Source organism: Rhinolophus ferrumequinum, chromosome 4 (assembly GCF_004115265.2).
Source record: "Rhinolophus ferrumequinum isolate MPI-CBG mRhiFer1 chromosome 4, mRhiFer1_v1.p, whole genome shotgun sequence".
Classification (NCBI taxonomy): domain Eukaryota; kingdom Metazoa; phylum Chordata; class Mammalia; order Chiroptera; family Rhinolophidae; genus Rhinolophus; species Rhinolophus ferrumequinum.
The window spans coordinates 60,803,832-60,826,869 of record NC_046287.1 but is presented as its reverse complement, the minus strand read 5'-3'; the positions used below and the strand labels follow the sequence as shown (position 1 = coordinate 60,826,869).

General features: G+C 41.5%; 3 protein-coding genes across 3 annotated transcripts in view; 2 read left to right on the top strand and 1 right to left on the bottom strand.

Annotated features, from left to right (window-relative positions):
* PLEKHA2 (pleckstrin homology domain containing A2) overlaps positions 1 to 5,704 on the top strand; it is a 55,093-nt gene extending 49,389 nt beyond the window's left edge. The window contains 4 exon segments of the mRNA XM_033104774.1: positions 2,060 to 2,137; positions 2,542 to 2,599; positions 2,602 to 2,628; positions 2,631 to 5,704. Of these exon segments, the coding sequence (XP_032960665.1) occupies positions 2,060 to 2,137; positions 2,542 to 2,599; positions 2,602 to 2,628; positions 2,631 to 2,902 (435 nt within the window). The 3' untranslated portion in view covers positions 2,903 to 5,704.
* A 1,208-nt stretch (positions 5,705 to 6,912) lies between these two features.
* Positions 6,913 to 16,465, top strand: HTRA4 (HtrA serine peptidase 4). The gene is given in 11 exon segments (XM_033104800.1): positions 6,913 to 7,429; positions 7,868 to 7,967; positions 8,700 to 8,904; positions 9,782 to 9,825; positions 9,858 to 10,008; positions 10,423 to 10,455; positions 11,848 to 11,962; positions 12,380 to 12,437; positions 12,856 to 12,951; positions 15,935 to 15,983; positions 15,986 to 16,465. Coding segments are annotated over 11 exon segments (1,455 nt in total). The 5' UTR covers positions 6,913 to 6,942; the 3' UTR covers positions 16,103 to 16,465.
* Positions 16,466 to 17,000: 535 nt separating this feature from the next.
* TM2D2 (TM2 domain containing 2) lies at positions 17,001 to 22,879 on the bottom strand. Its single transcript, XM_033104798.1, has 4 exons — positions 22,563 to 22,879; positions 21,662 to 21,749; positions 19,866 to 19,981; positions 17,001 to 18,885 (listed from the first exon to the last, which is right to left on the bottom strand). Exons 1-4 carry the CDS (start codon positions 22,787 to 22,789, stop codon positions 18,672 to 18,674), a joined length of 645 nt encoding a protein of 214 aa, XP_032960689.1. The 5' UTR covers positions 22,790 to 22,879; the 3' UTR covers positions 17,001 to 18,671.
* Between the last annotated feature and the right edge of the window lie 159 nt (positions 22,880 to 23,038).

Genomic DNA, 23,038 nt, shown 5'->3' with positions numbered 1-23,038 from the left:
CTTGCTAAGTGGAGGCTGGAGTGAAGACATCTAGGCTAGTTGTGTGATAGTTCTAGAAAACATATGAGGTTTGTTGGGGAGGTCTCGAAGGACAATCAGATAGGTGGCCTGTGGCTTGTGGGAGTAACATTTGACATGGTGGGGGGGTGTATTTTGCTAGGGTGGTGGAAGGGAATAGCAGTAGCTTGACAGCCCTGGAAACTGATTATTGGATTGTCATCATGGGGATCTTGTACTTGTCTAATGAAAATCTCAGATCTCCTACATGATGTGGGAGACGTTTGTCTCTCCTCAGCTCCCCTCTCTGTCTTTCCCTCTGTTTAACATTTTCCCTACCAAATCATCTTCTGCTTCCCTAGAAGGAAAATCTCTAAGAGATTCTTTTCTACTAACGGATGATTTAAGTACCTCCATCTCATTCCAATTTAAAATAACCTTTCTTCCCCCACAAATATGTTATCTTAATTGACCCTGAGAATTTGATCCCTTAGGTAGGAATAGTCTGTGATCAAGTATGAGGAAACTAGGAAAAAAATAAATGCCTCAGGGAGAAAGCAGTGACATATTTATAATGTTGGAATTGAAGGCTTCATTTGTGTCCCTCATATGTAATAATAATACGATAATGACTAATTACTTATGAAGCCCTTTTTGTGTATCAGGCACTGCTCAAACTGCTTTACCTGCAAGAGCTCATGTAATTCTCTCAATTGCTCTACTTGTGGGACAGACTAGCCCTGATATTAGTAAAATACCTTCTGGAGATCTTGGAGACCTTTCCCTGGTTATCTTTTTAGACTAAGATGGATTTGTCTTTTTCTTGGGAAACCACCAGATTGTCAAATAACTGGAAAAAATCCAGGGAAGAGAGAGTACAGGTAAATTTGCAGCTTTAGAGTGTGAGGGAGGTGTTCACCTTGGCACTTGTTGCTACACCTTTTTGACCCAGTGTGCCAGGGTGTGAAACCTTGTAAGTTTCGCCTGTACCTAACCAAGGAAGGTTTGCTTGGGGTGACAGATAGGGGTAGGGATGGAAGTTTGAGGATTTTTAAAACCTTGTCATGTGTTATCTTGATATAATGCAAAGAGAAAGAATCGTTTGGGGAATGGGGAAAGTGAGCCCTATATGTGGAAACTTTTGCGGGCCGAGGTGTGGGTGTTTGTATGTTCATGTGCACAGGCACGCAAATGCACACTTGTTATTTTGGGTGGAACTATTTGGGGGGCAGGCGCGGGGTTACAGAGAGAGGTTAACAAATATAAATTTCTGGAGGTCAAGGATTCAGTCTTGGTCCCATCTCTGTGCCCAGCACCTGATGCCATGTGTGACAGTGAATAAGGCCTTAGGAACGTTTTGCTGGGTTCCCTTGAACTCAACCTCTATAAGCTGGAAGGCACAGAATTCCGAGGGCTCCACCTATGGTGGCTTTGCCTCTCTATTTTTCTTCCTTTCTTCACAGAGCCACTGCTGCCCCCCTTCTGGGGTTGGTAGGTATTTCTGGGGCAAATACTGAACTGCTCTGCGGTGTCCTACATGTTAAATTTGGTGCTCTAAGTCTTGCAACTCTCCCCCCCTGGGTGGAGTTGAAAATGGGATTATTCCGTTCAAATAGCTGTAGTGAAAAGTTGACTGCATTGGGAGGCAGAAGATCTGGAATCTCGACCAGCCATCAGCCTTGATCATAGCCTTTCTGGGCCTCATTTTTTTTTTTTTTTTTTTTTGGCTATGAAACAGGAGGCCAGACTAGGCTGACTGTGTTCCAGAGTGGGCGGGGACTTCAACAGGGAGGAGGGAGGAGAGGCCTCTAAGTCTCCTCTTCCTCATGACGTCTGCCCCGCTGAAGACCGCTCCCCTTTGAGCTGTTTTATTTATGGGGTGTCAAATAAGATTTTGCAGGAAAAAAAAAATGTCCTCCAAAGTCTGAGGCACTGAACTAGATCTCTGAGATCTTCCAGGTCTAATGGAGTGATTTTGATGAACTTAGATTGAGTCAGAGACTTAAAAGCTGAAATCATAGTCCCCCAGATTTTTCTGTTAAGTGCTGTGGGTGTTTTGCAGGCGGACAGTCCAGAAGACATGCACAGCTGGATTAAGGAGATCGGAGCAGCTGTCCAAGCCCTCAAGTGCCACCCCAGAGTAAGTCACTTCCTTCCTGTTGCACAGTCACTGTCAACTGATGTGATGATTGTCCTTGAGTGGGCAGGTTTTATTTGGTGATGTAGGCATGCAGCCTGGTCGCAGCGAAAGCCCAGGATATCTTGTTTGTTTCTTTTTTGATTCTTTAAGGTATAAATTTTTATTTTTGGTTGTTGAGGAGGTGAGGTAGAGTTGGATAGAGAAACAGAGTTTCTGATGTGCCCTGTCAGGCAGACCTTGACATATCTGAAGTGAGTTATGTTGGACATATTTGATTTCTGTGGACAAGTGTTTCTAGACTTACGAGGTAGTGATCCTGGGAGTGTACTCTTCCTGGGGCTTTGGATAAACATGGTCAGGAAGGCCCTTACTTTCCTTTGTTTTTTTTCCCTTTTATTTTGTAGGAAATGTCCTTTTCTAGATCCATTTCTTTGACTCGCTCTGGACGCTCCAGCCTCTCAAGTGGCCCAACTCTGTCTTGTGCAGAGGGCGGCACCTGTGGAAGAGAAAAAAGCCCTCTGCAAAGCTCCCTCTGTGGCCTCTTCCTGGCAACCCTGGACACCTGTTCCCCAGGCTGGGCAAAAGCTGCTTCCAGCTGAAGAGACTCCTGAGGACTCATTGTTCACGCCTCGACTTGGGGAGAGCAATACTGCTGGGGTGTTGCCTAGCTCCCGGATAAGGCACAGATCGGAGCCCCAGCACCCCAAGGAGAAACCATTTATGTTCAACCTTGATGATGAGAACATACGGACTTCTGATGTGTGATGAGGCATAATATCCAGGGAGGGAGGGGGGAAGGACTCAAGAAAAGGAGGCCATGACTCAGTTTCTTTACCTGTTGGAGGACAGTCAGAGGCCTTTATGCCACTCATATTCCTGTGGATATTCTGTTGGAGAGGCCCATCCAGCTGGCTTACAAAAAAGAAAATCAATGCAGTGTGTTTAATTTGGGAAAATCACTAGGTTAGACCTGTAGGTGTACTCAGTGGAGCGTAGGTTGCCTCTTGTTCCACTATTATAAGGTGGTCCTGGTGAGGCAGTTGGGAGTACAATTTCATCCTTAACCAAGTTTTATTTCCTTGTCTTTGTTTTAGTTTCGTCTCTTTGTTTTCAGGCCAGGCACAGAATCTTAGGCCAGTCATCTGGTTTTATCCTATTTCTGTTTATTGGCTGAAGTTTGACTGTGAAGTAGAAGGGTAGTAACTAACTTAGCTGAAAGGAGGGAGGGGCGGTGGAAGACCCAGGCTCTGGCTTGACTGGGCTACCTTCTGAGGGAAGGTGTTAAAATCTGAGGGCTGGCAGTGGCCCTCAGCATGTCCATCGGGGCATATGCACCCCGGGGCCTCCACAGCGGGAGAAATAGAGACTTGTTGTGAGGTGGAGGGAGTGATTGAACCCCAGTGCATCAGCCAGTTTTGGGAATTGCTCTGCTCTCATTTACATGTTCTTTGACCCCAAATACTGTCAGTGTGAGTGACAGACCTGCTCACCTGGTTTCTGTGTCCAGCCCCAAGGATGGGTTTATCAGTGTAAATGTTATGACTGTTGAGAACAGAATAGACATTTCCCTTGATATGGCGTTAGTGGGAATGTATGAAGGGTTGATAAGTGTATGATAATTCACTCGTGTGATAGATGAGGTCTCTGTTTTAGAGTTTTAGATTTGCTTTGAAGCAGGTGCTGGTGAAGAGCTGGATTATAGTTCATCCGGCTAAGTTTTTTTGATCCATGTTTTATAGACAGAAGGAAAAATCTGTTTCAGCAAAGACAGATTATCTTGACTCCTTGCCTCACAGCTCTTTTTAAATGGGCCAACGTTAGTCTAAGTTTAAGTGATGTATATTGTATTCCCTGGCAGATTTGCTTTCTTTCTATGCTTTGTGTTGCCCTTTGAATGAAGCCTTGTGTACTGCATGATCTGACTTGTAACCTGATGAGGTTCTGTATACTTAGGAGTAGAGAGATGCAAAGATAATCTTGAGAGATATTTATATTTTTAATAAAATAGAAACTGTATAGTCACATTGATTAGAGGTATGCATTGCTGACTAGAGATTTCCTTGTTAGAAGAGCATAGATTGCATTTCCCACCCAAGTTTTAGGGTGTACTTTCTTCCATTTGACAAGATAATACTACTTCCAGGGAGGATTTGTCTATCCATCCTATGTGGTAAACTGCTACCAGAAATTTACCAGGGTTCCTTAAAGATTTCTGTCTTAACTTTTATCAGCTAGATCAATTAATGATATCTTTAAATTAAAAAATAATGAGTAGAAAAAAAAATAATGAGTAGAGGAAGAGGCTAAGAGAAGCTTTTTTTTTTTTTTTTTTTTTTTTAACCTAGGTAAATAGATCCCTTCCCTTCCTTATGTCCAAATCTAATGCAGAGGTGAAAACACATGATCAGAAAATACTTTGTGGCTTGAGGGAAATCTTATGTTTCTTTCAGGCAGTGTTGTTTCCTTGAAGGCTGAATCACGTTGAGAACTTTTCTTGACTGCACCGCTTTGGAGCTATCCTTCACTTAAATGGTTTGGCCTAGTGGTCCTGGTGTAGAAAAGGAAATTTGCTACTGGATCTCTCTCTTTTTTCTGCAGACTCTTGTGTACTTTTGGCCTCAGAAATCCTTGGTTTGGGAATTATTTGAGTGGTAGAGGTTACAGCATACTTAAAGTAACCTGCTTTCAAGAAGTCATTCCAAATTCTTAAAGTTCTTTATCTCTGGTTTCATCTTCCAGTTTTCCTCAAGAAAATTATTTGGTTAGGTCAAAGGAAGTGCACTGTGTATTGAATTAATGACGATAAATTAGGGACTTTTGAGATTTCTTTAAACATTCCCTAACTCATGGTAAGTTTTCATCTTTTGTTGTTTAAATTATAAAAACTACCCATTTCGCTCTCTTTTCAAGAATAAACTGCTAAATTACTGCTAAATTAATTGGCTATTCTAGTGAGCTGATATGTTTCTTATTCAGTAAGGTCTGTTTTGAGAATGTGTTACATACTTACAAATCCAGATTGTATTATCATAATAGAGGGAAAACAGAGGCTCTAGTCAGCAAATATTTGGGAATTCCAACCTGCAACATTATTAGTGTAATTCCAACACCAGATAAATATAATTATCTTCAATGAAGCCTAAAAGCATTCTCATTCCCAAACCTTATTTCAGAATTCCTTTTATGTCTGTATTACTTACCTTCTGGCCAGTTTTCTATCATAGCCTTTTAATGTCATCACACATATAAGCCAAAGATGGTACATATACGACCAAAGCATTTGGTTTTAAATGTATAAAATGGAACCAAATGGAAAAAATAGAGTGGGTATGCAGTGTAATGTTAGTAGTTAAGTGCATAGACTCTGGAATACATCTTGAGTTTTTTTTTTTTTTTTTTAAAGGAACCAAAAAAGATACTACATTTTCCTTGTGGAATAAAATTCTTCTCTGAGTTGTGCTGTTCTCATAAGACTTTTGAAGGGGTCTTGATCCACTACTGTGTTTCCCCGAAAATAAGACCTAGCCAGACCATCAGCTCTAATGCATCTTTTGGAGCAAAAATTAATATAAGACCCAGTCTTATTTTACTGTAATCTACATATATATTGTATCTTATATAATTATATTATAATAATTATATCTAATCTAATATAATATAATACCGGGTCTTATATTAATTTTTGCTCCAAAAGACGCATTAGAGCTGATTGTCCGGCTAGGTCTTATTTTTGGGGAAACACGGTATGTGTCACAGTATTTCAGGTGATCTTCCGTATAGCTGAACTATTTACAATCCACTATTCTTGGAAGCTTGAGGATTTGCTTACTCAAGGTCAGTTGATGGTTGGTAAACATACGTAGTTGGGTCTTGTACATTCTGTGAGACATCATCAATGTACATGGAGTAGAGTGACTTCAGGTCAAAATATTGGAATTGCACATCTGCTTCTGAGTAAAATGCTGAACTCCCATGAGAAAAAGTAGATTTAAGGTCCAGCTTTGTAGTTCACTTGAAGTGAGATTGGGTAGTTCTTTTCACTGTTAGCCAGATAAACAGGTGTATGGAGGTAAACAGTATTTTGGAAATGCAGTTTCGCAAGTCAAGTTTGTTTATAAACTTTGAACATGTTAGAAATGGACATGTTTATTAAACCTTTTCTACCGGTGTCACTTTTTCCCTTATTCACTTTTCTCTGTGTTATTGCCTGCATCAGTTAATTACAGTCACTCGTGCTAGGTAGAGTTTGAACTGTTTAATCCCTTTCCCCACTGCTTAAGAAGGTGTGGCATGAGTTTGTGTTTTGAACCAGTATGTTTCAGCTGTGAAATGCACTCGCTGTAAGCACTGAGCTGAGTGCATGGAAACTGTTATGCTTCATTTTATCTGATCTCTTAATTGGTATGTAGCAAAAAATAATTTTCTAAAACTGTTTTGTTGCTTGTTTTGTAATAAACCCACATGAAATAACTGGAATATGGTGTGTTTTCCTAACGCCGACCTTCTGTCCGTGGGTGGATCATCTCTCTTGTCAGTCTGCCTATTGGTTTTATGGATTTCACGAAGTAGGTTCCTGCTCAGGGTAGGGCTAGGAGCGTTTCTTCATTGCCTGGGGGTGGATGTGTGCCCAGGGGAGGGACGGCTGTGGGAAGATGTATGGGTGTGCATGTGGAGGGTTCTGCCAGGCTCTGCCCCTTGAAGTCTGGGGGCTGGTGGAGGCGGCACCCTAGTTTGGAGAAAGTGTTGCTTATTTAAGAGCGGTTGCAGGTCCAGAGTAAAACAGTTGGAAAAGTGGGAGCAAAGACATGAGCAGGATGATTAGACCCCTGCTGCGCCCAGCTGGACTCGGACAATTCCTTCTGCTGTGGCTGCTGCTGCCCCCACTGCCTGTGCGCAGGGTGGAGGCCCAGAGGACCTGGCCCTCGTTCTGCCCCGCGGTCTGTGAGCCAATGCGCTGTCCCCCGCTGCCCACCTGCTCCGCGGGGGCGACGCCGGTGTTGGACCGCTGTCGCTGCTGCCGCGTGTGCGCCGCCACCGAGGGCGAGGTCTGCGGCGGAGCGCTCGGCACACCCTGCGCCCCGGGGCTGCAGTGCAGCACGCCGCTCAGCACCCCGCGCGTGGGTGGCACCCGGCGGGGCATCTGTGGCTGCCCAGCGGCGGGGGCTGCAGTGTGCGGCAGCGACGGGCGCACCTACCCCAGCCTGTGCGCGCTCCGCGCCGAGAACCGTGCCGCGCGCCGCCGTGGCGCGCTCCCCGCCGTGCCGGTGCAGAAGGGGGACTGTGGGAATCCAGGTGAGCGCTAGGGCCGCGCTCTCTCAGGGCACTCTTGCGACTTTCTTACGAAGCGTATATTTTCAATCGCGCAACTCCCTCTGTTCCATTGGCCTCCGGGATTTCACTTCTTATTCCCGATTTTCTTTCCTCTTTAGGTGTCTCTTTACCGGTTGCCATGTGATTTCTCTCCATTTTTCTCCCCATGCCTGTTGAATGCCATCTTCCCTTAAATTTTTTTTTTCCCCAACCGGGATGATGGGTGTGGTTCCCTCAAGGTGGATCCTCACGGGACTGCATGGAATAAATAAATACACAGGAGGGGGAGACCGAAGACAGGAAGGGGAGGGAAAGTGGAGAGAGGGGCAGGGGAGAGACTGAGAAGTTTGAGATCAGACCCCTAAGACCATCAGGCCGCAAGGCTTCCACTGCCTCCAAGAATGGAGCATTTCTTCACAGGGACCAGAAGCGCCGGCTGGCTCAGGAACAAGTACAACTTCATCTCCGCTGTGGTGGAGAAGGTGGCGCCATCCGTGGTTCACTTGCAGCTGTTCCGCAGGTAAAGGAGGCCGTCCGCTATCTGGCTGACTTTCTGAGGGCCTCTGTGCTTCAGACCCCACACTAAGGCCTTACAAGCATCGTGTAGGCGTAAAAACCGTTGTGAGGACATCACGGCTTAAAGCGATCAAGTAATCTGTTCAGGGTCGTTCAAGGGATAAGGATTCCCACTTCTAAATCTGGGTACTCCCGCACACTTACGAGGCTGGGGTTTCTCTTTTCCTCATCTCCCAGACAAAATTGCAGGTCAGATGCAAGAGCTGGGAAGCAGCTGGATGGTGATCTTGCTCAGCCCCTTCCTTGGCATAGAAGGAAATCCTCTGTCACAAGGCCAGTTACAGTGGAACCTAAACAGGAACCAGACTTCCTTGACTCCCTCCCTGCCTGGGTCCTTGATAATTTGGCACTAGGTCTACTTTTGCCCATAGTATTGTGATTAGGTTAGGCCTCTTTGAAGCAGAGGATTGCTGCTCTGAGCAGCCCTGAAGAAGGGAATGTCCGTGAAAAAGGAGAGTTGGAATCACCTCTCAGTTGTGTTCAAAAGAGATGGCCAGGGCACTGAACATCCAGAGTCCAATTACATATAGAAAGATCAAAAACAGACAGGGAAAAGTAAAATGTCTGAGAAAACTCCGGTGGAGGTATGCTTAACATGAGGTTCCAGTGTTTACAGACTGTGGTGGATCCCCTGATTTTCCTGCCCTCTGTTTATGCTGTTGTCTTGCTGAGACAGGTCACCTCTCAGCATCAAGGATATTCCTGCATCCAGTGGCTCTGGGTTCATAGTGTCTGAGGATGGGCTTATTGTTACCAATGCCCACGTCCTCACCAACCGGCAGCGAATCCAGGTGGAGCTCCAGAGTGGGGTCCAGTATGAAGCCACTGTCAAGGACATTGACCATAAATTGGATCTTGCATTGATTAAGATTGAGCCAAAGGTGAGTATGCGAGGTCCAAACCAGAGTCTGCGTTTTTGGGGATTTTCATCAATTTGCTCATAATTTTCTTTCCCACCTCACTTCCACCCTCTCCACATCTTTTCTACCTATGCTGTTTTTAGTTTCCTTCCTTTCTGTTTTTCACTCCCTCTTTTATTTTCTTCCATACCTGTCTGTACATCCCTAACAATTTCTATGAACTATCCAGAAGTCTTTTTTTTCTCCTTCACCATCTTCTACAACAGACGTTTCTTCTGGGAAACTTATTTCTCTGCTGGTTTTAGAGTACTAGGAATGATGGCAATGGATTCAGAGCTGCTAAGGAACACTTGGAGGTCCTTGCTGTACAAAGTGTGGTCTGCACTCCAGCAACATTGACATCATCTGAGAATTTTTTGGAAATGCAGAATCTCAGACCCCAGCCAGGTCTACTGAATCAGAATCTGCATTTTCTTAAGATCCCCAGGTGATTCATGTGCACATTAAACTTTGAGAATAACTTTTCTGGATGACGTCCTTTGTTTGTGGCTTATTAACTTTGACGGTAAACTTTTGAGATAGAGCAGTGCTAAGTAAATTGCTAACGTCAGTTTATGTCCACCAGTTACTTCACTAGTGGTTTATTTACAGTAATGTCTACAAAGCGATAATCTTAGATTGTAGAGATGATCCATCATCTTAGTTGGTGGTAGTTGCAATGTGAGGAAGAACCATCAGGTTAGTCCTAGAACCTATGTGGATGGGTGATTCTTGGATTATAAATGCCAAAATGGTAAAGACTGTGTCATATATATGTTGTACACAAATACTGGTTGATTTTATTCTTGATTTTTTTCTTCACCTTTCTGTCCTCCCCATCCCTTTTGCCCCTGTGCAGACTGACCTTCCTGTATTGCTGCTGGGAAGGTGGGGGGGGCCGAGGCGGGGGGGGGGGGGGGGGTGGAGGCCTGCGTGGCTGGAGAGTTCGTGGTGGCCTTGGGCAGTCCGTTTTCTCTGCAGAACACAGTGACTGCAGGAATTGTCAGCACTACACAGCGAGGGGGCAAAGAGCTGGGGCTGCCGGATTCAGACATGGACTATATCCAGACTGACGCCATAATTAATGTAAGTTACTTGGGAGGGCCATTGTGAGCCCATATACTGGCAGTGCAGTGAGAAGAATACCGTAGAGTGCCTTCTTCTCCCTTTGGCCTTCTGGGGATGTCCAGAGTTCAGTTAGATCCTTATGAGAGGGATGGAATGCCACATTGTTACAGTTCAACCTGTTTGATGTGATGGCGTCCATGATATTAGGTGGTCTGTTAGGGTCTGTTATAGAGGTCTGTTGTACTGCTGTAGGAGGTGGTCTTTTGCTCTTGTTCTTTACCTTCAGTGACTTCAGTGTTGATGATAATGGGGGAACAACTTTACCTGTGAAGGGGCTCACTAGTGTGGGCTGCTTTTGGTAAACCTATTTAAGAACTATGTATAAACGATAAGGAATAAAGTACTGATGGCTTTTTCAAATTCTGTCTTCAGCATGGGAATTCTGGCGGGCCTCTGGTGAACTTGGTAAGTGGCTACTTACCTTGCTGCTTCATGTCTCTTCCTAACTTTCAAAGACTTTACAAATTCCACGATGCAGACTAGGATCATAAAGATTTGTGGTATGATTCTTTTCTATGATGGCATCTTCAGTAAACAGTTAGGCAAATTTAAGATCTACGATGGATTTGTCATCCTGGCATGTGATCTCATCCAACTGCGAGTCCCAGGGTTTACTTACACTTACATCTCTTTCACATGCTTTCTGTTTTCGTTGGATAGTTAACAAAAGTCCTGTGTACTAAACCCAAATTTATGTCAAATGACCAACTGCACTACTATGTAATATATTTCCTTGAAGACCCGCTGGTGCTGCATATGAAGAACTGTTTCTCATCCAAAAATGCTAATTTCAAGTTTTTAGTCTTGACCTACTAATAGATGGCAGAAAAACCACAACAGGAATCTATTGCTCTGTCATGTATTTAATTCTTCCTTTTTTATTCAGCATTTCTAGTGGAAATGACAGGGTTTCTAGTTGCTGAAATACATGTGAAAACATGAGAGTGTAATGTTGATTGACACACAGTCTGTGATCATGCTCTCTGAGGCCCTTTCAGCTGTTTGTGCTTCCTCTTTACATATTACACTTGCTTGGAGGAGGAGGAATTGTGTGTGAAATTATTGCATACTTTTTACCTATAAAAATGCATGCAATTTTTTGTACTTTTTTTTTTCCGTAGATAATGAACTTACTAGAGCAGGGCTGACATGAAGAATTTCAGACCACACTCCAGACCAACTGAATTATAATCTATATTTTAATGTGATTAGAAGTTTCTTTTCTATCCTTTTCATTACCTAACAAGGGCTAGAGGATGATGAAATACACAAAGAGGAAAGTATTTGTCACGTCATAGTACCTTTGGTTTAGCAGAGCTTTGTTCCTAAGGTCAATTTGCTAATTCTTCTGAATAGTTTCACTGAAGTGTTGCTGAAAATCCAACAGCTTTTTGCCTTTTCCATGTTTATTTTTAGTTTCATTTAAGGAATGAAAAGGCAAAAATACTCCTTGTCCTCTTATCTGGGCCAAAATACAAACTGTAGTTCACTGTTAAAATCAATGTAATTTGGTGAAAGAAAAAATGATGAAAGATTTTTTTTAAAAAGATTTTAAAAGATTAAAAAAAAGATTTTTTTCAAGAAAAGAAATTTCCTCAGCTGGAATTTACACATGTGTAGGCCTCCTCTGCTTCACTAGCACACTCTTCTCTAAGGTAACATCCATTGCTCTCTATTCAAGAAGCACACGTTTCCTCTAGCCTCTCTGTACTCTTACCCCACATGACTAGTTCCACTGCTTCCTACTTGTTCAGTTTGCACAACTTGGTGACTGAGTGATATCTGCTCCCTTGCCAGGATGGCGACGTGATTGGCATAAATACACTGAAGGTGACCGCAGGAATCTCCTTTGCAATTCCTTCAGATCGAATTCGACAGTTCTTGGCAGAATTCCATGAGCGCCAGTTGAAAGGTAAGGAGATGGAGAAATTTTTCATTCCCTTGTGTTTTTCAGGAGCGCTCAATCTATTGTGGAGATGGTGGAGTTAGCAATTTCAGTTCTGTAGAATACTGAGCCACTGGTACCCAGCTCCCATCATGGTGGTTCAGACAGCAACATAGGGGACTAGGCACAAAACCAGGCATGAATTGTATCCAGAAATATTTGGATTGAATTGTTGTGGAAAGGAAACTTGAGGGCTAGAGGTGGGGAGGTGGTGGGGAGGATTGTCTGTGTTAATGACAAAGGTTCTCTGAGGCACGCATTTCACTGCTGACAGCCTGAAAGAGCACCTATAATAGTGAGGCTATTCTGTGACTCAGGTGTCTTTTAAGATCTGCCAAAAGGAGAGAAGTTTTGTTAGTAACACATTATAATTTTCCTTTCTAGGAAAGGCTCTTTCACAGAAGAAATACCTGGGTCTGCGAATGCTGCCCCTCACTATGAAGTAAGCATGGGTTTGAATATGTCTGGGTTGTTTTCAGAAGCAAAAGCCATAGCTGGACAGTGTTAACAAGGAAACTATATAGTGTTGGGATTACAGCCGTGTACTGTCGTGGCCATAGGCCCTATTTGTCACAGGGTAGGTACATGCTTCACCCTGCATCAACATTCACTGTACTCCTCGGTGGTTTCTTTCACTGTGGCTTTATTTTATAATGTCCAATGATTCTAGGCTTTGACATAGAAAATTAGAGCACCCCCAGGGAAGATAAATGTGACTCACTTGATGGAATCCTCTCTGGCCACTGTGAGCCTTGCGAGAAAAGATAGAGTAGTACTGAAATCCAGAGGCTTTGTCCAGGGCTCAGGAGATTAAATCACTGTGCTTCTTAAGCTTATGCGAAAAATCTCACTTTTCTTAGTCTTCTTCAAGAAATTAAAAGGCAAGATCCAGATTTCCCTGATGTGAGTTCTGGAGTTTTTGTATATGAGGTGATTCAAGGGACAGCTGCTAAAAGGTAAGAGAAGCCCAGGCCTTTGCCGAGCCTCTTTCGTTCTCGCTAGGTGTGCGCCGTGGGGAACGTGTGTAGGATCTAGACTTGCACTGTTCCATACAGGGGCCCCCACCCACATCTGGCTGTTGAACACTTGAGATGTGGCTGGAGTGACCGAGGAATTGAATTTTTAATTTTATTTATTTTTTTAAAGTTTATTGGGGTGACAATTGTTCGTAAAGTTACATAGATTTCAGGTGTACAATTCTGTATTACATCAGCTATAAATCCCACTGTGAATTTTTAATTTTTTAAATTTTATTTAAATAAAAAAACCAGAAGCAATGTAAAATATTTTTGCATTAAACACCTTTTTGTTGTTGATTTGGGAGGACTGCTCTCACTTTAATCATTGCATTATGTAAGATATTATCATTGTGCGCTGTTTCTAGTGGATTTCAAAGACTTAAGAGTGTAAAATGTGTACTATTAAATAGTAAATTATTACATGTTCAAATGATATTTTAGATATACTGAGTCAAATAAGACAAATTATTAAAATTACTTTCATCTGTTTAAAAAAATTTTTTTTTAAAAATGTGACTACCAGAAAATTTAAAATTACATGTGTGGCTTCCTCACATTTCTATTGGACAGTAATGCTGATTTAGACTTGTGTACTGTAAGGGCCTCTTTCGTGTTTTTTTTTGGAAGGGTTGGTTCTCTGTAGCTCAAGAATTCATGTATGAGGTAATAGCATAAATTTAAATTAATTTTGCTAGAACTCTCCAAATCTACTGCTTTGATACCTTAGTTATTAAGAATCAGAAAAATCCTCCAAAGGGTTAAAAGTTTAAGAACATATTTTTAGGTGTCTTAAAAGTTTTTTTCTTTGAATTCCGGATGACAGTATCTGAAGCCAGCATTAAATAAACAAACAAGCAAATAAACAAAGGTGTAAATAAATAAACTGAATAAAGGAAAGGCTAGAGTAGCTCTCCAAAAGACACTCCAGCTGATTTTACTGTTCTTTTGAACATTTATACTAACTACTGAGGGAAGAAGTGGCTTGTCCGACAATTATTCTCTTATACTTCTTCACTATCCGTCTCCCATTCTTTTTGTTTTTCAAGAGCTCAATAACCTGTTTAGATTATGGCAACTCTTTTAGTAGGGGGCAAAGAACCACAGGGCACTAACTATTCAGAATAGCTAAGTGTTAAGTCTCATGTTACTAAATTTGGCATGTCACAGGCTTTTCTAAACTTTCCTGCTTCCCATCCCCCCCTCCGCCCCCTCCATTTTTTAACTTCTGATTCAGGGCCAAGCTATTTCTTTCAGATCTCCAAATTCTTGCTACTCAAGATGTGGTCTGTAGACCAGCTGCATTAGCATCAGCTGGAGCTTTTTAGAAATGCAGAATGACAAGCCCACCACTGAATCAGAATCTGCATTTTAAGCAAGATCTCCATGGTTTGGATGCACATTAAAATGTGGGAATTAATGCTTGCTTGATGTCACTTCTAAATAGGAAAACTGTTCTTTTGGCTTCACCCACTTATATCTAATAATAATGATAATAATTATAGTACTAACAGTTGGCATATATTAATCACTTACTGTATGTCAAGCACCATTTCATGTGTTTTACTATTTGTTTGAGCCCACAATAGTCTTATGATATAGTGATTATTTTACAGAGGAAGCAGTTGTAGTACAGAGAGGTTAACGTGAGTTACACAGTAAGTCAGACAGAAGAGATGTGGAACCTAGCTTTACCTCTATTACTATCCTGCTTTGGTGGCTGCTTTCTTGCTTCTGAGACGCAGAGTCACCCAGTGGCAAGAAGATGGTTTTTCAAGTTTGAAAGACCCAGGATCATGTCCTACTTTAGCTTTTGACAAGCTGTGGGACATTTATCCTGTCTGAGCCTCACTTCCTCAAAATTGGTGTAGTTTGCACTCGGTAATAATTTGCAGATGCCCTTTTTTCTCTTTTTCCACTTAAAGAACTACCATGAATTAAGTTCTTTGTGCACCGTGCCAGTCATATTCCTGAGCTGGCCTTGTTCTAAAGGCTTTCCATGCTTTTAGCTCTATCTTTAAACTTCTTTTCACATCCTCTTGCTTTACATTTCTCCTTTAAAAAAAAAATAAACTCCACGTTTTGGTAATCCTCCCAGATTATTCATCCTTAGGCATCCCATTTCTCTCACATGTCTTCTGGAGTCATTTAATTTGTTGTCCCTCTTCCAGGCTATTTTCGACTTGAAGACAAATCAACAACATGGCTATATATATTAATATTTATTGCTGTTTCATATTTGGAGGTGGTTATTGTTTCTAGAATATGTATTTTACGTGAAGCAAATATGTTGGAGACTGAATACAATCACAACTCTGCGGGAAAAGGAGCCTAGAAACAAAGCCTTAAATATTTAGACCTGGACTTACTGGGAGCAGAGCTTTTTATAGTGTAGCTCAACATATTCTCTAGTTCCATAAACTGTGGGTGAAGATTGGGCAAGTGGTCTCTCAAAATCAAACTGACCAGTTCTGGGGAAAATATTAGGTTGGTGCAAAAGTAATTGCGGTTTTTCCAATTATTTTCAATATTTTAAGCCTCAATTACTTTTGCACCAACCTAATATATTGCTTGGACTTTTTATGTTTGCTTGTAAAACTGGCAGTATGCTTGAGGGGTATGCAGAGATTAATAGAAATTAAAAGCTAAACTGTTCCAAACCAAATCTAATATATGGGAGGAGTAAACTTCTAACAGGATTCTGGTAGAATCTTAATTTTTGTAAATAGGATTGTTGTCCTCCAGTGATTTCACTGCGTATTTTAGAACAGCTTTCATATTTGAAGGATTTGAAGCTATTCGGGTTTCCTGGTTGGTATATTTAATGCCAGCAATATAGTAGTGCCATAAGATTGACATTAAATTCTTGATGGGGATAAGTAAAACTCATAGTTTCATGGTCCTTTTTTTCCCCTCTTCCCAGCTCTGGGATGAGAGACCACGATGTAATTGTCAGCATAAATGGGCAACCCTGTTACCAACCGTAACCGATGTTACTGAAGCTGTGAAGGACAATGATTCTCTTTCCATCATGGTTCGTCGGGGAAGTCAAACTTTGATTCTGACAGTCACACCTGAAATCATTGATTAGGTATCTTGCTTTAAAGAGAAATTATCTGACAAAACCAAAACTATATTACCTGGTTTGTATTGAAGATGTGCCAAGATGGCAAGAGGTTTTAGGATCTCTTTCTTATAAAGAAAAATGAATGCTTTAAGACAGACACACACACACTCAGGGACCATTAGGTTGGGAGTGCTATACTGTTGCTGAGAAGCCTTACTCGGCAAGTGGAAGAAGGAAGTGCCAGGAAGTCTGGGGAACCTACAGAATTTTATTTAAAGGTAGGAAACAACTGAAAAACAGGCAGTTTGTAATTTAACTTTGACAGAAGGGCACTTTAGTGTTTTAAAACTTCTCTATAACCACAAACTGGATACCACACACACACACACACACCTCCCCCCCTGCAAATATTAAGAAACAACCTGAATCCAGAGTGCAAAGGAAATCAAATTTTTAATAATATTCCTTTACGTAATCAGTTTTTCAGGTTGCTATCACATTTGGCTAGGGTTTGTGGATACAGAGGTGGGGCATCATTTAGAAATCAAATTGAAACTAACAACTGTCACAGAGGAATGTTAAAGATTCGCAAGTTATCACTCTAGCAGAGGAAACAACTTTGGTCTCCACCAGCTTTTCTGACTGTGAAAAGGGCTTCTACAAAACAGATATTTCAATAAATTACAGACTTTTACCTTTTTATACAAGCTCTTCCTCCTGGCAACATTAATGATTTGAGTCTGAAAGCTGCCAAAGTTTTTTTTTTTTTTTAAAAAAGAAAAGTTTTTGATGGGGTTTGTGACTATCCTTAAAGAGATTTAAAAAAAAACCAAAAATGTATAAGGCAAAATTTGTGGCTAAGGTAGTATATTATTTTGGGTAAGATTTTAATTTTGTTTTCTGGACTTCTCTTAGAAGTGAGTTTTTTTTTTTTTTTTTAAATATGGCATCGTTAGACTCACCTTAAAATTTATGTGTTTGTGCATTTTTCTGGGGAGAGGGTCCAAGTTTCTTCATCACCCACAACAATTTAAAAAACACTGCCTTAGAATATAGAGATTATGAATACAAATCTACCAGGTATTACTGTTATAAGCAAGGTAAGGTCAATGTGGTACAGAACTTTCAAGACAGAACAGAATAATCTGCTTTAATTTTTATACAATTGCCACCATTTAATAATATAAGAACAGTGATCACATTAATCAGGAGTAATAAAGCTAAAACTTTTCGGAAAGCTGTATCGCAATGATAGAGCATTTCCAGAGTTATTTTAACCGTGATTCTTGGTCTTTAAGTCAATTATTATGAAAGCAAACTTGAGCAGGTCTACCGTGATTGTTTTTAGAATTTATAAGTTGTTCCCAAGAGCAGGATTAGTTTGATTTACCCACAAAGTCCCCCTTTTACTTTATATTTGGCCATGCTTTTCAATTTAGATTGCAAAGGAATGGGAACTAAGTTTTCAAACCACTTATAATTCAAAACATTTCCTTTATTTTCAGTGATTTGGGAGTGCAAAGCTTGGCGGTGTCTCTTTCCCTATGACTGACTGCTGTAGCCACAGTGAGAGCTTCTGGTACCATGCTTATTTTGCCAGAAAGTGCTGTTCTCTTTGTCCCCATAAATCACATCCTAACACTATCCAGCACTCCCTAATAATATCCTTTAGGTAAGAGTCTGTTTTTCTTTCCAAGGACATGAGGCTCCTCACCTTATCTTACCTTATCATGAAGACTAGCTTTATAGTCACTTGTATGAATTTCTTTTACCAGCCTATGACAGAGGCTCTCTAAACTGGTAAATAACTACTTTTCAGATAGGGAAATTCTGCCAAGAGGACAGCCTAACCCAAACAGGTCTGAGATTGTTGGCTTTCAAACTATAATCGGAAATGAAAATATTACTTCCATGCATATATATATTTCTATGTATATAGTGCCTTTTAAAGCATAATAATGGTGAAACAATAGGGTTTATTAATAGGGTGGTTCACTTTAACCACCTAGCTTTTAGCGAAACACATATAATTTTGAGTTTTACTCTACCTACTGAGAATACCCAAACAGCATTCCAGGTTGGCAAAATTTATTCTGCAATTTAAATTCAGAAAGTCATCAGAATTTCAGTGTATATTAAAATCCATGGCCATTTCTACTTCTCCTGAAGATATTCATAGGTTCAGCTTCAGATCTCCTCTGCATGGAGACTCAGGGTCACAAAAGGCACAAGGCTAAAAATATTCCCTTTGCTCATCTTGTCCGACTCACCTGCTCCAAAGGATTGAAGATACAGCCATGTACAGAAAAAGAGTATGGAAACCCTTCCACTGCTTATAAGTTAGTCACTAGCCTTTATATTTTGTACACGAGGAAAGGTACAAACTTGGTTCACACAACACTGTTTGTCATTTCTATTCTGCAAGGTAAAATTTGTGTTGAAAATCCACAGTCCAAAGAAACCTCCGTAACCAAACCCATTCCCTCCTAAGAGGGAGAGTAATGGTCAGGTCTGATATCAAGGAAGTGAGTCTGTGTGTCTGAAGAGATGAATTCAGAAGACTTGTCTGTCTGCGCTATAACAGCAGCTCTTTTTAGTAAACAGTGCACCAATTGCTGCCATCACTTGGCATCAGCCCTCCAGTAATAAGCAATATAAGGTCAACAAACCACCAAATCCCAAGTCCTCCAAGTGTCAATAGCTTCCCTACCGCTGTGCCAGTGTGTCCCAGACAGAAACGATCCACTCCAAAACATCCCAGGAAGAAAGAGTAGAGTAAAGTGGTTATAAAGTAGTGTCCGGTATACCTAGACAAAAGGAATTAAAAGGGAGATGTTTACCACATGAAAATTAAATTACTTAATGATTAATGATTTAACGTAAGTGAAAAGATGGTTCCTCTGTGGCCTCTTACCAACCCCACCCCCCACTCCGCTCCCAAAAGAGGAGCTCTAGTTGGTCTTAAGTCTCAAAAGCATACTTGCCAAGATATGGAGGACTTGTAAGAACAAACACTGAGTTGGACTGAGCAAGAAATTATCTGGCACATTAGTACAATAGGCATCTGGTGGGAGTGGAGTCTGGGCCCCCAATCCTGCCCCACACAGGTTCCTTTCTTGAGGCTGTCGTTCTGAATGTAGTTCTGAGTGTAGTTCTCTAATGAAGTGTTGTCTTTCCTTAAAGGAACACTGATCTCCATATACTTTTCCTGCTGTCTTGGGGCAACTACAAACGGGGATGTCTTCATAAGGACTTCTGTCTTACATACTGTGATGACACTTACTTGCAATTACTCTAATATCATCACTAAACATAGTCATAGACTATTAGGAAATGGTGTAATTTCTGTGCCTTCAAGCAGAATTTATAAAAATTACCCTAATTCTTTAAGGTAAACTGATTTTTAGGGAGAGACCCATACTTTTCATAATAAAACTTTTATTCCTGAAATACTAAGACTATTTTCAAAGGATTTATGCCTATCATAGGAATTCTGGAGCTAGATCATCTGGTCCAACTCCTTCATTTTGTAGATGAGGGAGGGGACAGAGACTCTGGGTGCCCATAGATACTTAGCTAGTTGGTGAAAGAGACTTAGGACCTCAGGTCTCAAGTCCAGTGTCCTCTCTGTTATAACTGTCTCTCCTGTCCATGGATTGATGCACAGTAGTAATCATGTTGCCCCTTTAACACTTAAGGTAAAAGAAAAAGTCACATCAAGAGATGACAATGAAAACAGCTCTACCTCTGCCCAAGTACCAACTACCCCATTCAAAGTAACACTTACTTTATACAAGGTTTATTCTCTCGTAGGAAGGTCCTAGGACTGGCACACTCAATTCCATCTAAAGCATGGCAATGGACTGATGTGTGTTCCACATCCTTGTAGGCCTGACCACCGAACTGTGGAATAACAACCAAAACAAAACAAAACTCACCAAAGCAAGTAACACAAAACGTATCTTTATATTAATTAATAAAAGCTGACTCAGCATGATAATTATTCTAACAAAGTTGGGGTAAAGCTGTTCTGAAGAACAAGGAATTTAGTGACATACTTCATGTGATTTTAAATTAGTCCATCGTAAATGTACATTGTTTTAAATAAACTCCTCTTTTAAAGAAATTCTTTATGATTGGCTTCTTTAATAACACAGTAAAAAAATTTATAATCAGTTTCATTAAATGCCATTTAGGATTGGTGGACACAATGCTTTAATTATCCTATATTAACAGGACAAAGAGCACATTACTGAGCTTTTGGGAATGGGTATTTAAAAAGTTAATGTGTTGTAGAGGTCTGTTTTATATATTATATGTGAACATCATTAGAAAGAACTCAAGAATATCAACTGACTCAGGACTTGATTTAGGTCCTGAATATATGATTATCAAACATTTGTAGCACGTCTACAGTATGTTTAAATTCCAGTAAAAAGTTTCAGAACAGGACCTCTGACACTTTGTGTAGCTGAATTCTAGAAATGAAAGCACAGCTGTATATTCTCTACTGGCTCCTTATTAAGTGCTTCACTGCTATTTTTGTTGGAGCATTCCTCAAAGGGAAGGGAGTGGGAAATAAGGATGCTTACTCCTATACTGTACCTCCCCCAGGGACACAGGTGCCTGAGTACTGCTAGTCCTCTGGACTTCTGGGAGAAGTGACAGTTGGAGTGCCTTGACAGGATTAATCCAGTTTTTAATTAAAATGGGCAAGAATAAGAGATCTGTATACAACGCTAACTCAGACTTTTATCAATAATCATCAATAGAACAAAATCTCAATGTATTGAGAATACTTCTTTATACATGATTGCAGTTAAGAGTTGCTTTTTTGGTTTTATTACTTTCAGGTTTATTTCTGTGTCTGATGTAGTACTAAGAATGTTTTCCTGTAATTCTGTTACACCTGTGTCTTGACTTGCATTATGTAGAATATAACATAATGAGTCCACAGTGGGGAGAAAGTACATGAACTTCACTGGTCTTTTTGGAGTCTGACTAGGAAGTGTGTACCCAGCTTTAGGGATATTATCAATGGAACTGAATGGCCTCTATTTCAGGAGGTCAACTGTTACTAAAGGCTTCTCCTTGAATGCTATAACATCCTACAAAGACATATACTGATCGACCCTACCTCATTCCTAAAGACATTGTAGAAACTGCTTGCCTGGTGAAAAGAAAGGTCATTGGCAAGAGGAGCTCTGCCCCAAATGTATGTGTAACAAAAATACTGCTCAAGTCATCATTAGTTTTAGAAAGCACATAAGCCTTTTTTTACTCTTTCAGAAAAGTATATGACTCGCAGGATAATTAGGGATGACATTTTTAGCTTCAAATCTGTCAGTCTCAATGGCCAAGGAACCAAAGACAGGTTGGTTTTTGCACTTGGGTAGTTTTGGCACAGAGACTGCTTCTTCCTGAGGAAACTAAATGCTGTGTTCAGCCTCTGACCCTGGCCATATTGGAAATTCTAGCTAACAGTCATTCTACAAAAAGGTCACTTCATACCCTTTATACTTTTCTGTAACTTCTTAAATATGTTTCTGAGAGAGTTTGCTTATAAAACAAAACAAAACCCACCTTGAGACAACCATAACCAAGTTCCTGAGATGCCGTTGTATTTCCAACATGATCCACTGGGTCATCACATTCTATGAATTCATCAGGTCTATAAATCAACAGTAAGATTATGATTATCATATGGTCTTTGCAAATGGCTGTTTACATGTATATAATCAAAACAGGCAAGAGACATTTCTTAAAGTTTCTGTGGTTTAATATTCTGATTCTTTCGCAAGAGATGGTGTCAAACTGAATGAAATACGGCAGATCAAATAGACAGCTATCCAAATGACCCTTTTATTGGGGCAGGGGGCTGTTTCTGGTCCTATTTCTACAGATTCTACTTATGCCATGGCTTCATCTCTTCCCTAGGCCAACAGCCACAAAGCTATGCGTGCAAAATTGAAGCCAAAAGATTCCCAGTTCTCTTTGCATTTCCCAAACGCCTTTTCTTATTTGACTAAAATGAGATGTTAAAAAATTACTTGGTTCTGCAACGGTAAAAATGTTGTTCTCCTCCCCCCCCCCAGGAAGTGCCTTGTAGGCGGGGACAAGTAATCAACTCCACTTGTGCCTCACGCAGTACTAGCACCTACGGTGGAGTCTCCTTCGGTTAAAGGGAGCAGGTCAGAGAAGACACAACCTCGTATCCTTCTTCCGGAGGCTATATGATGTCACTCCTCCTACTTCTCTTTCGGGATCCCAAAGGATCTGCCACCGACACACAAGGTTTTACCTTACATGGGTGGAAGGATTGAGTACCTGTCATATTCACCTCCCGCACGTAGACTATCAGGTCCTCAGGTGGAGAGGGTCCGGAAAAAAAAAAAAGCAGCCTCCCTCTCCTCCTCCCCTAGTACACCCATATATCCCCGGTCCTATCGGCATTTCCACCTGCCTCGACGACTGGGTAGCTTACAGGTAAGAGCAAAGGATGACTGGAGAGTTGGGGTCGCCATATTCCCAGCTCGGAGAACCGGCGGAGACCTCCGGGTGGGCGGCGCCAGCGGATGTGAGCTCGGGCTCTGCGGTAGCGTTGTACGAGTGGCTCCGGGAGACACAATGCAGCAGAAGTAGATTTCCCAGCAGTAAAGCCGCCTGGCCGCACAGAAGTAAGTAACTCACCGGGCAACCACCCAGCACCATCTTCCTGGGCCCAGTAGCGGAGAGCCGGCCTCTTCAACCACAAAAACCCGGCGGGCACCGCAGACCCAAGCCCCGCCTGGTCAGGCCCGTAGCCCCGCTCCTCGCTGCCAAACAGCCAATGAACGTGCAGTTTAGCGCTCCGCCCAACCGCCGACAACCAATCTGAAAAGGCTGCGCAGGGGGGCGGGGCTGTGCATCGCTTCTGCTTCTCAATTCCTCTTCTGGGTCTCACGCTCCTCCTTCTTCTGC

Excerpts from the sequence above, each read along its gene's own strand:
- TM2D2 (XM_033104798.1), bottom strand. The coding sequence starts at position 22,789 with ATGGTGCTGGGTGGTTGCCCGGTGAGTTACTTACTTCTGTGCGGCCAG. Across the intron at positions 21,750-22,562 it reads GTCATCCTTTGCTCTTACCT|ACCTGATGAATTCATAGAAT; the intron begins GTAAGCTACCCA and ends GTTGATTTATAG. Across the intron at positions 19,982-21,661 it reads TTGGTTATGGTTGTCTCAAG|TTCGGTGGTCAGGCCTACAA; the intron begins GTGGGTTTTGTT and ends GTTATTCCACAG.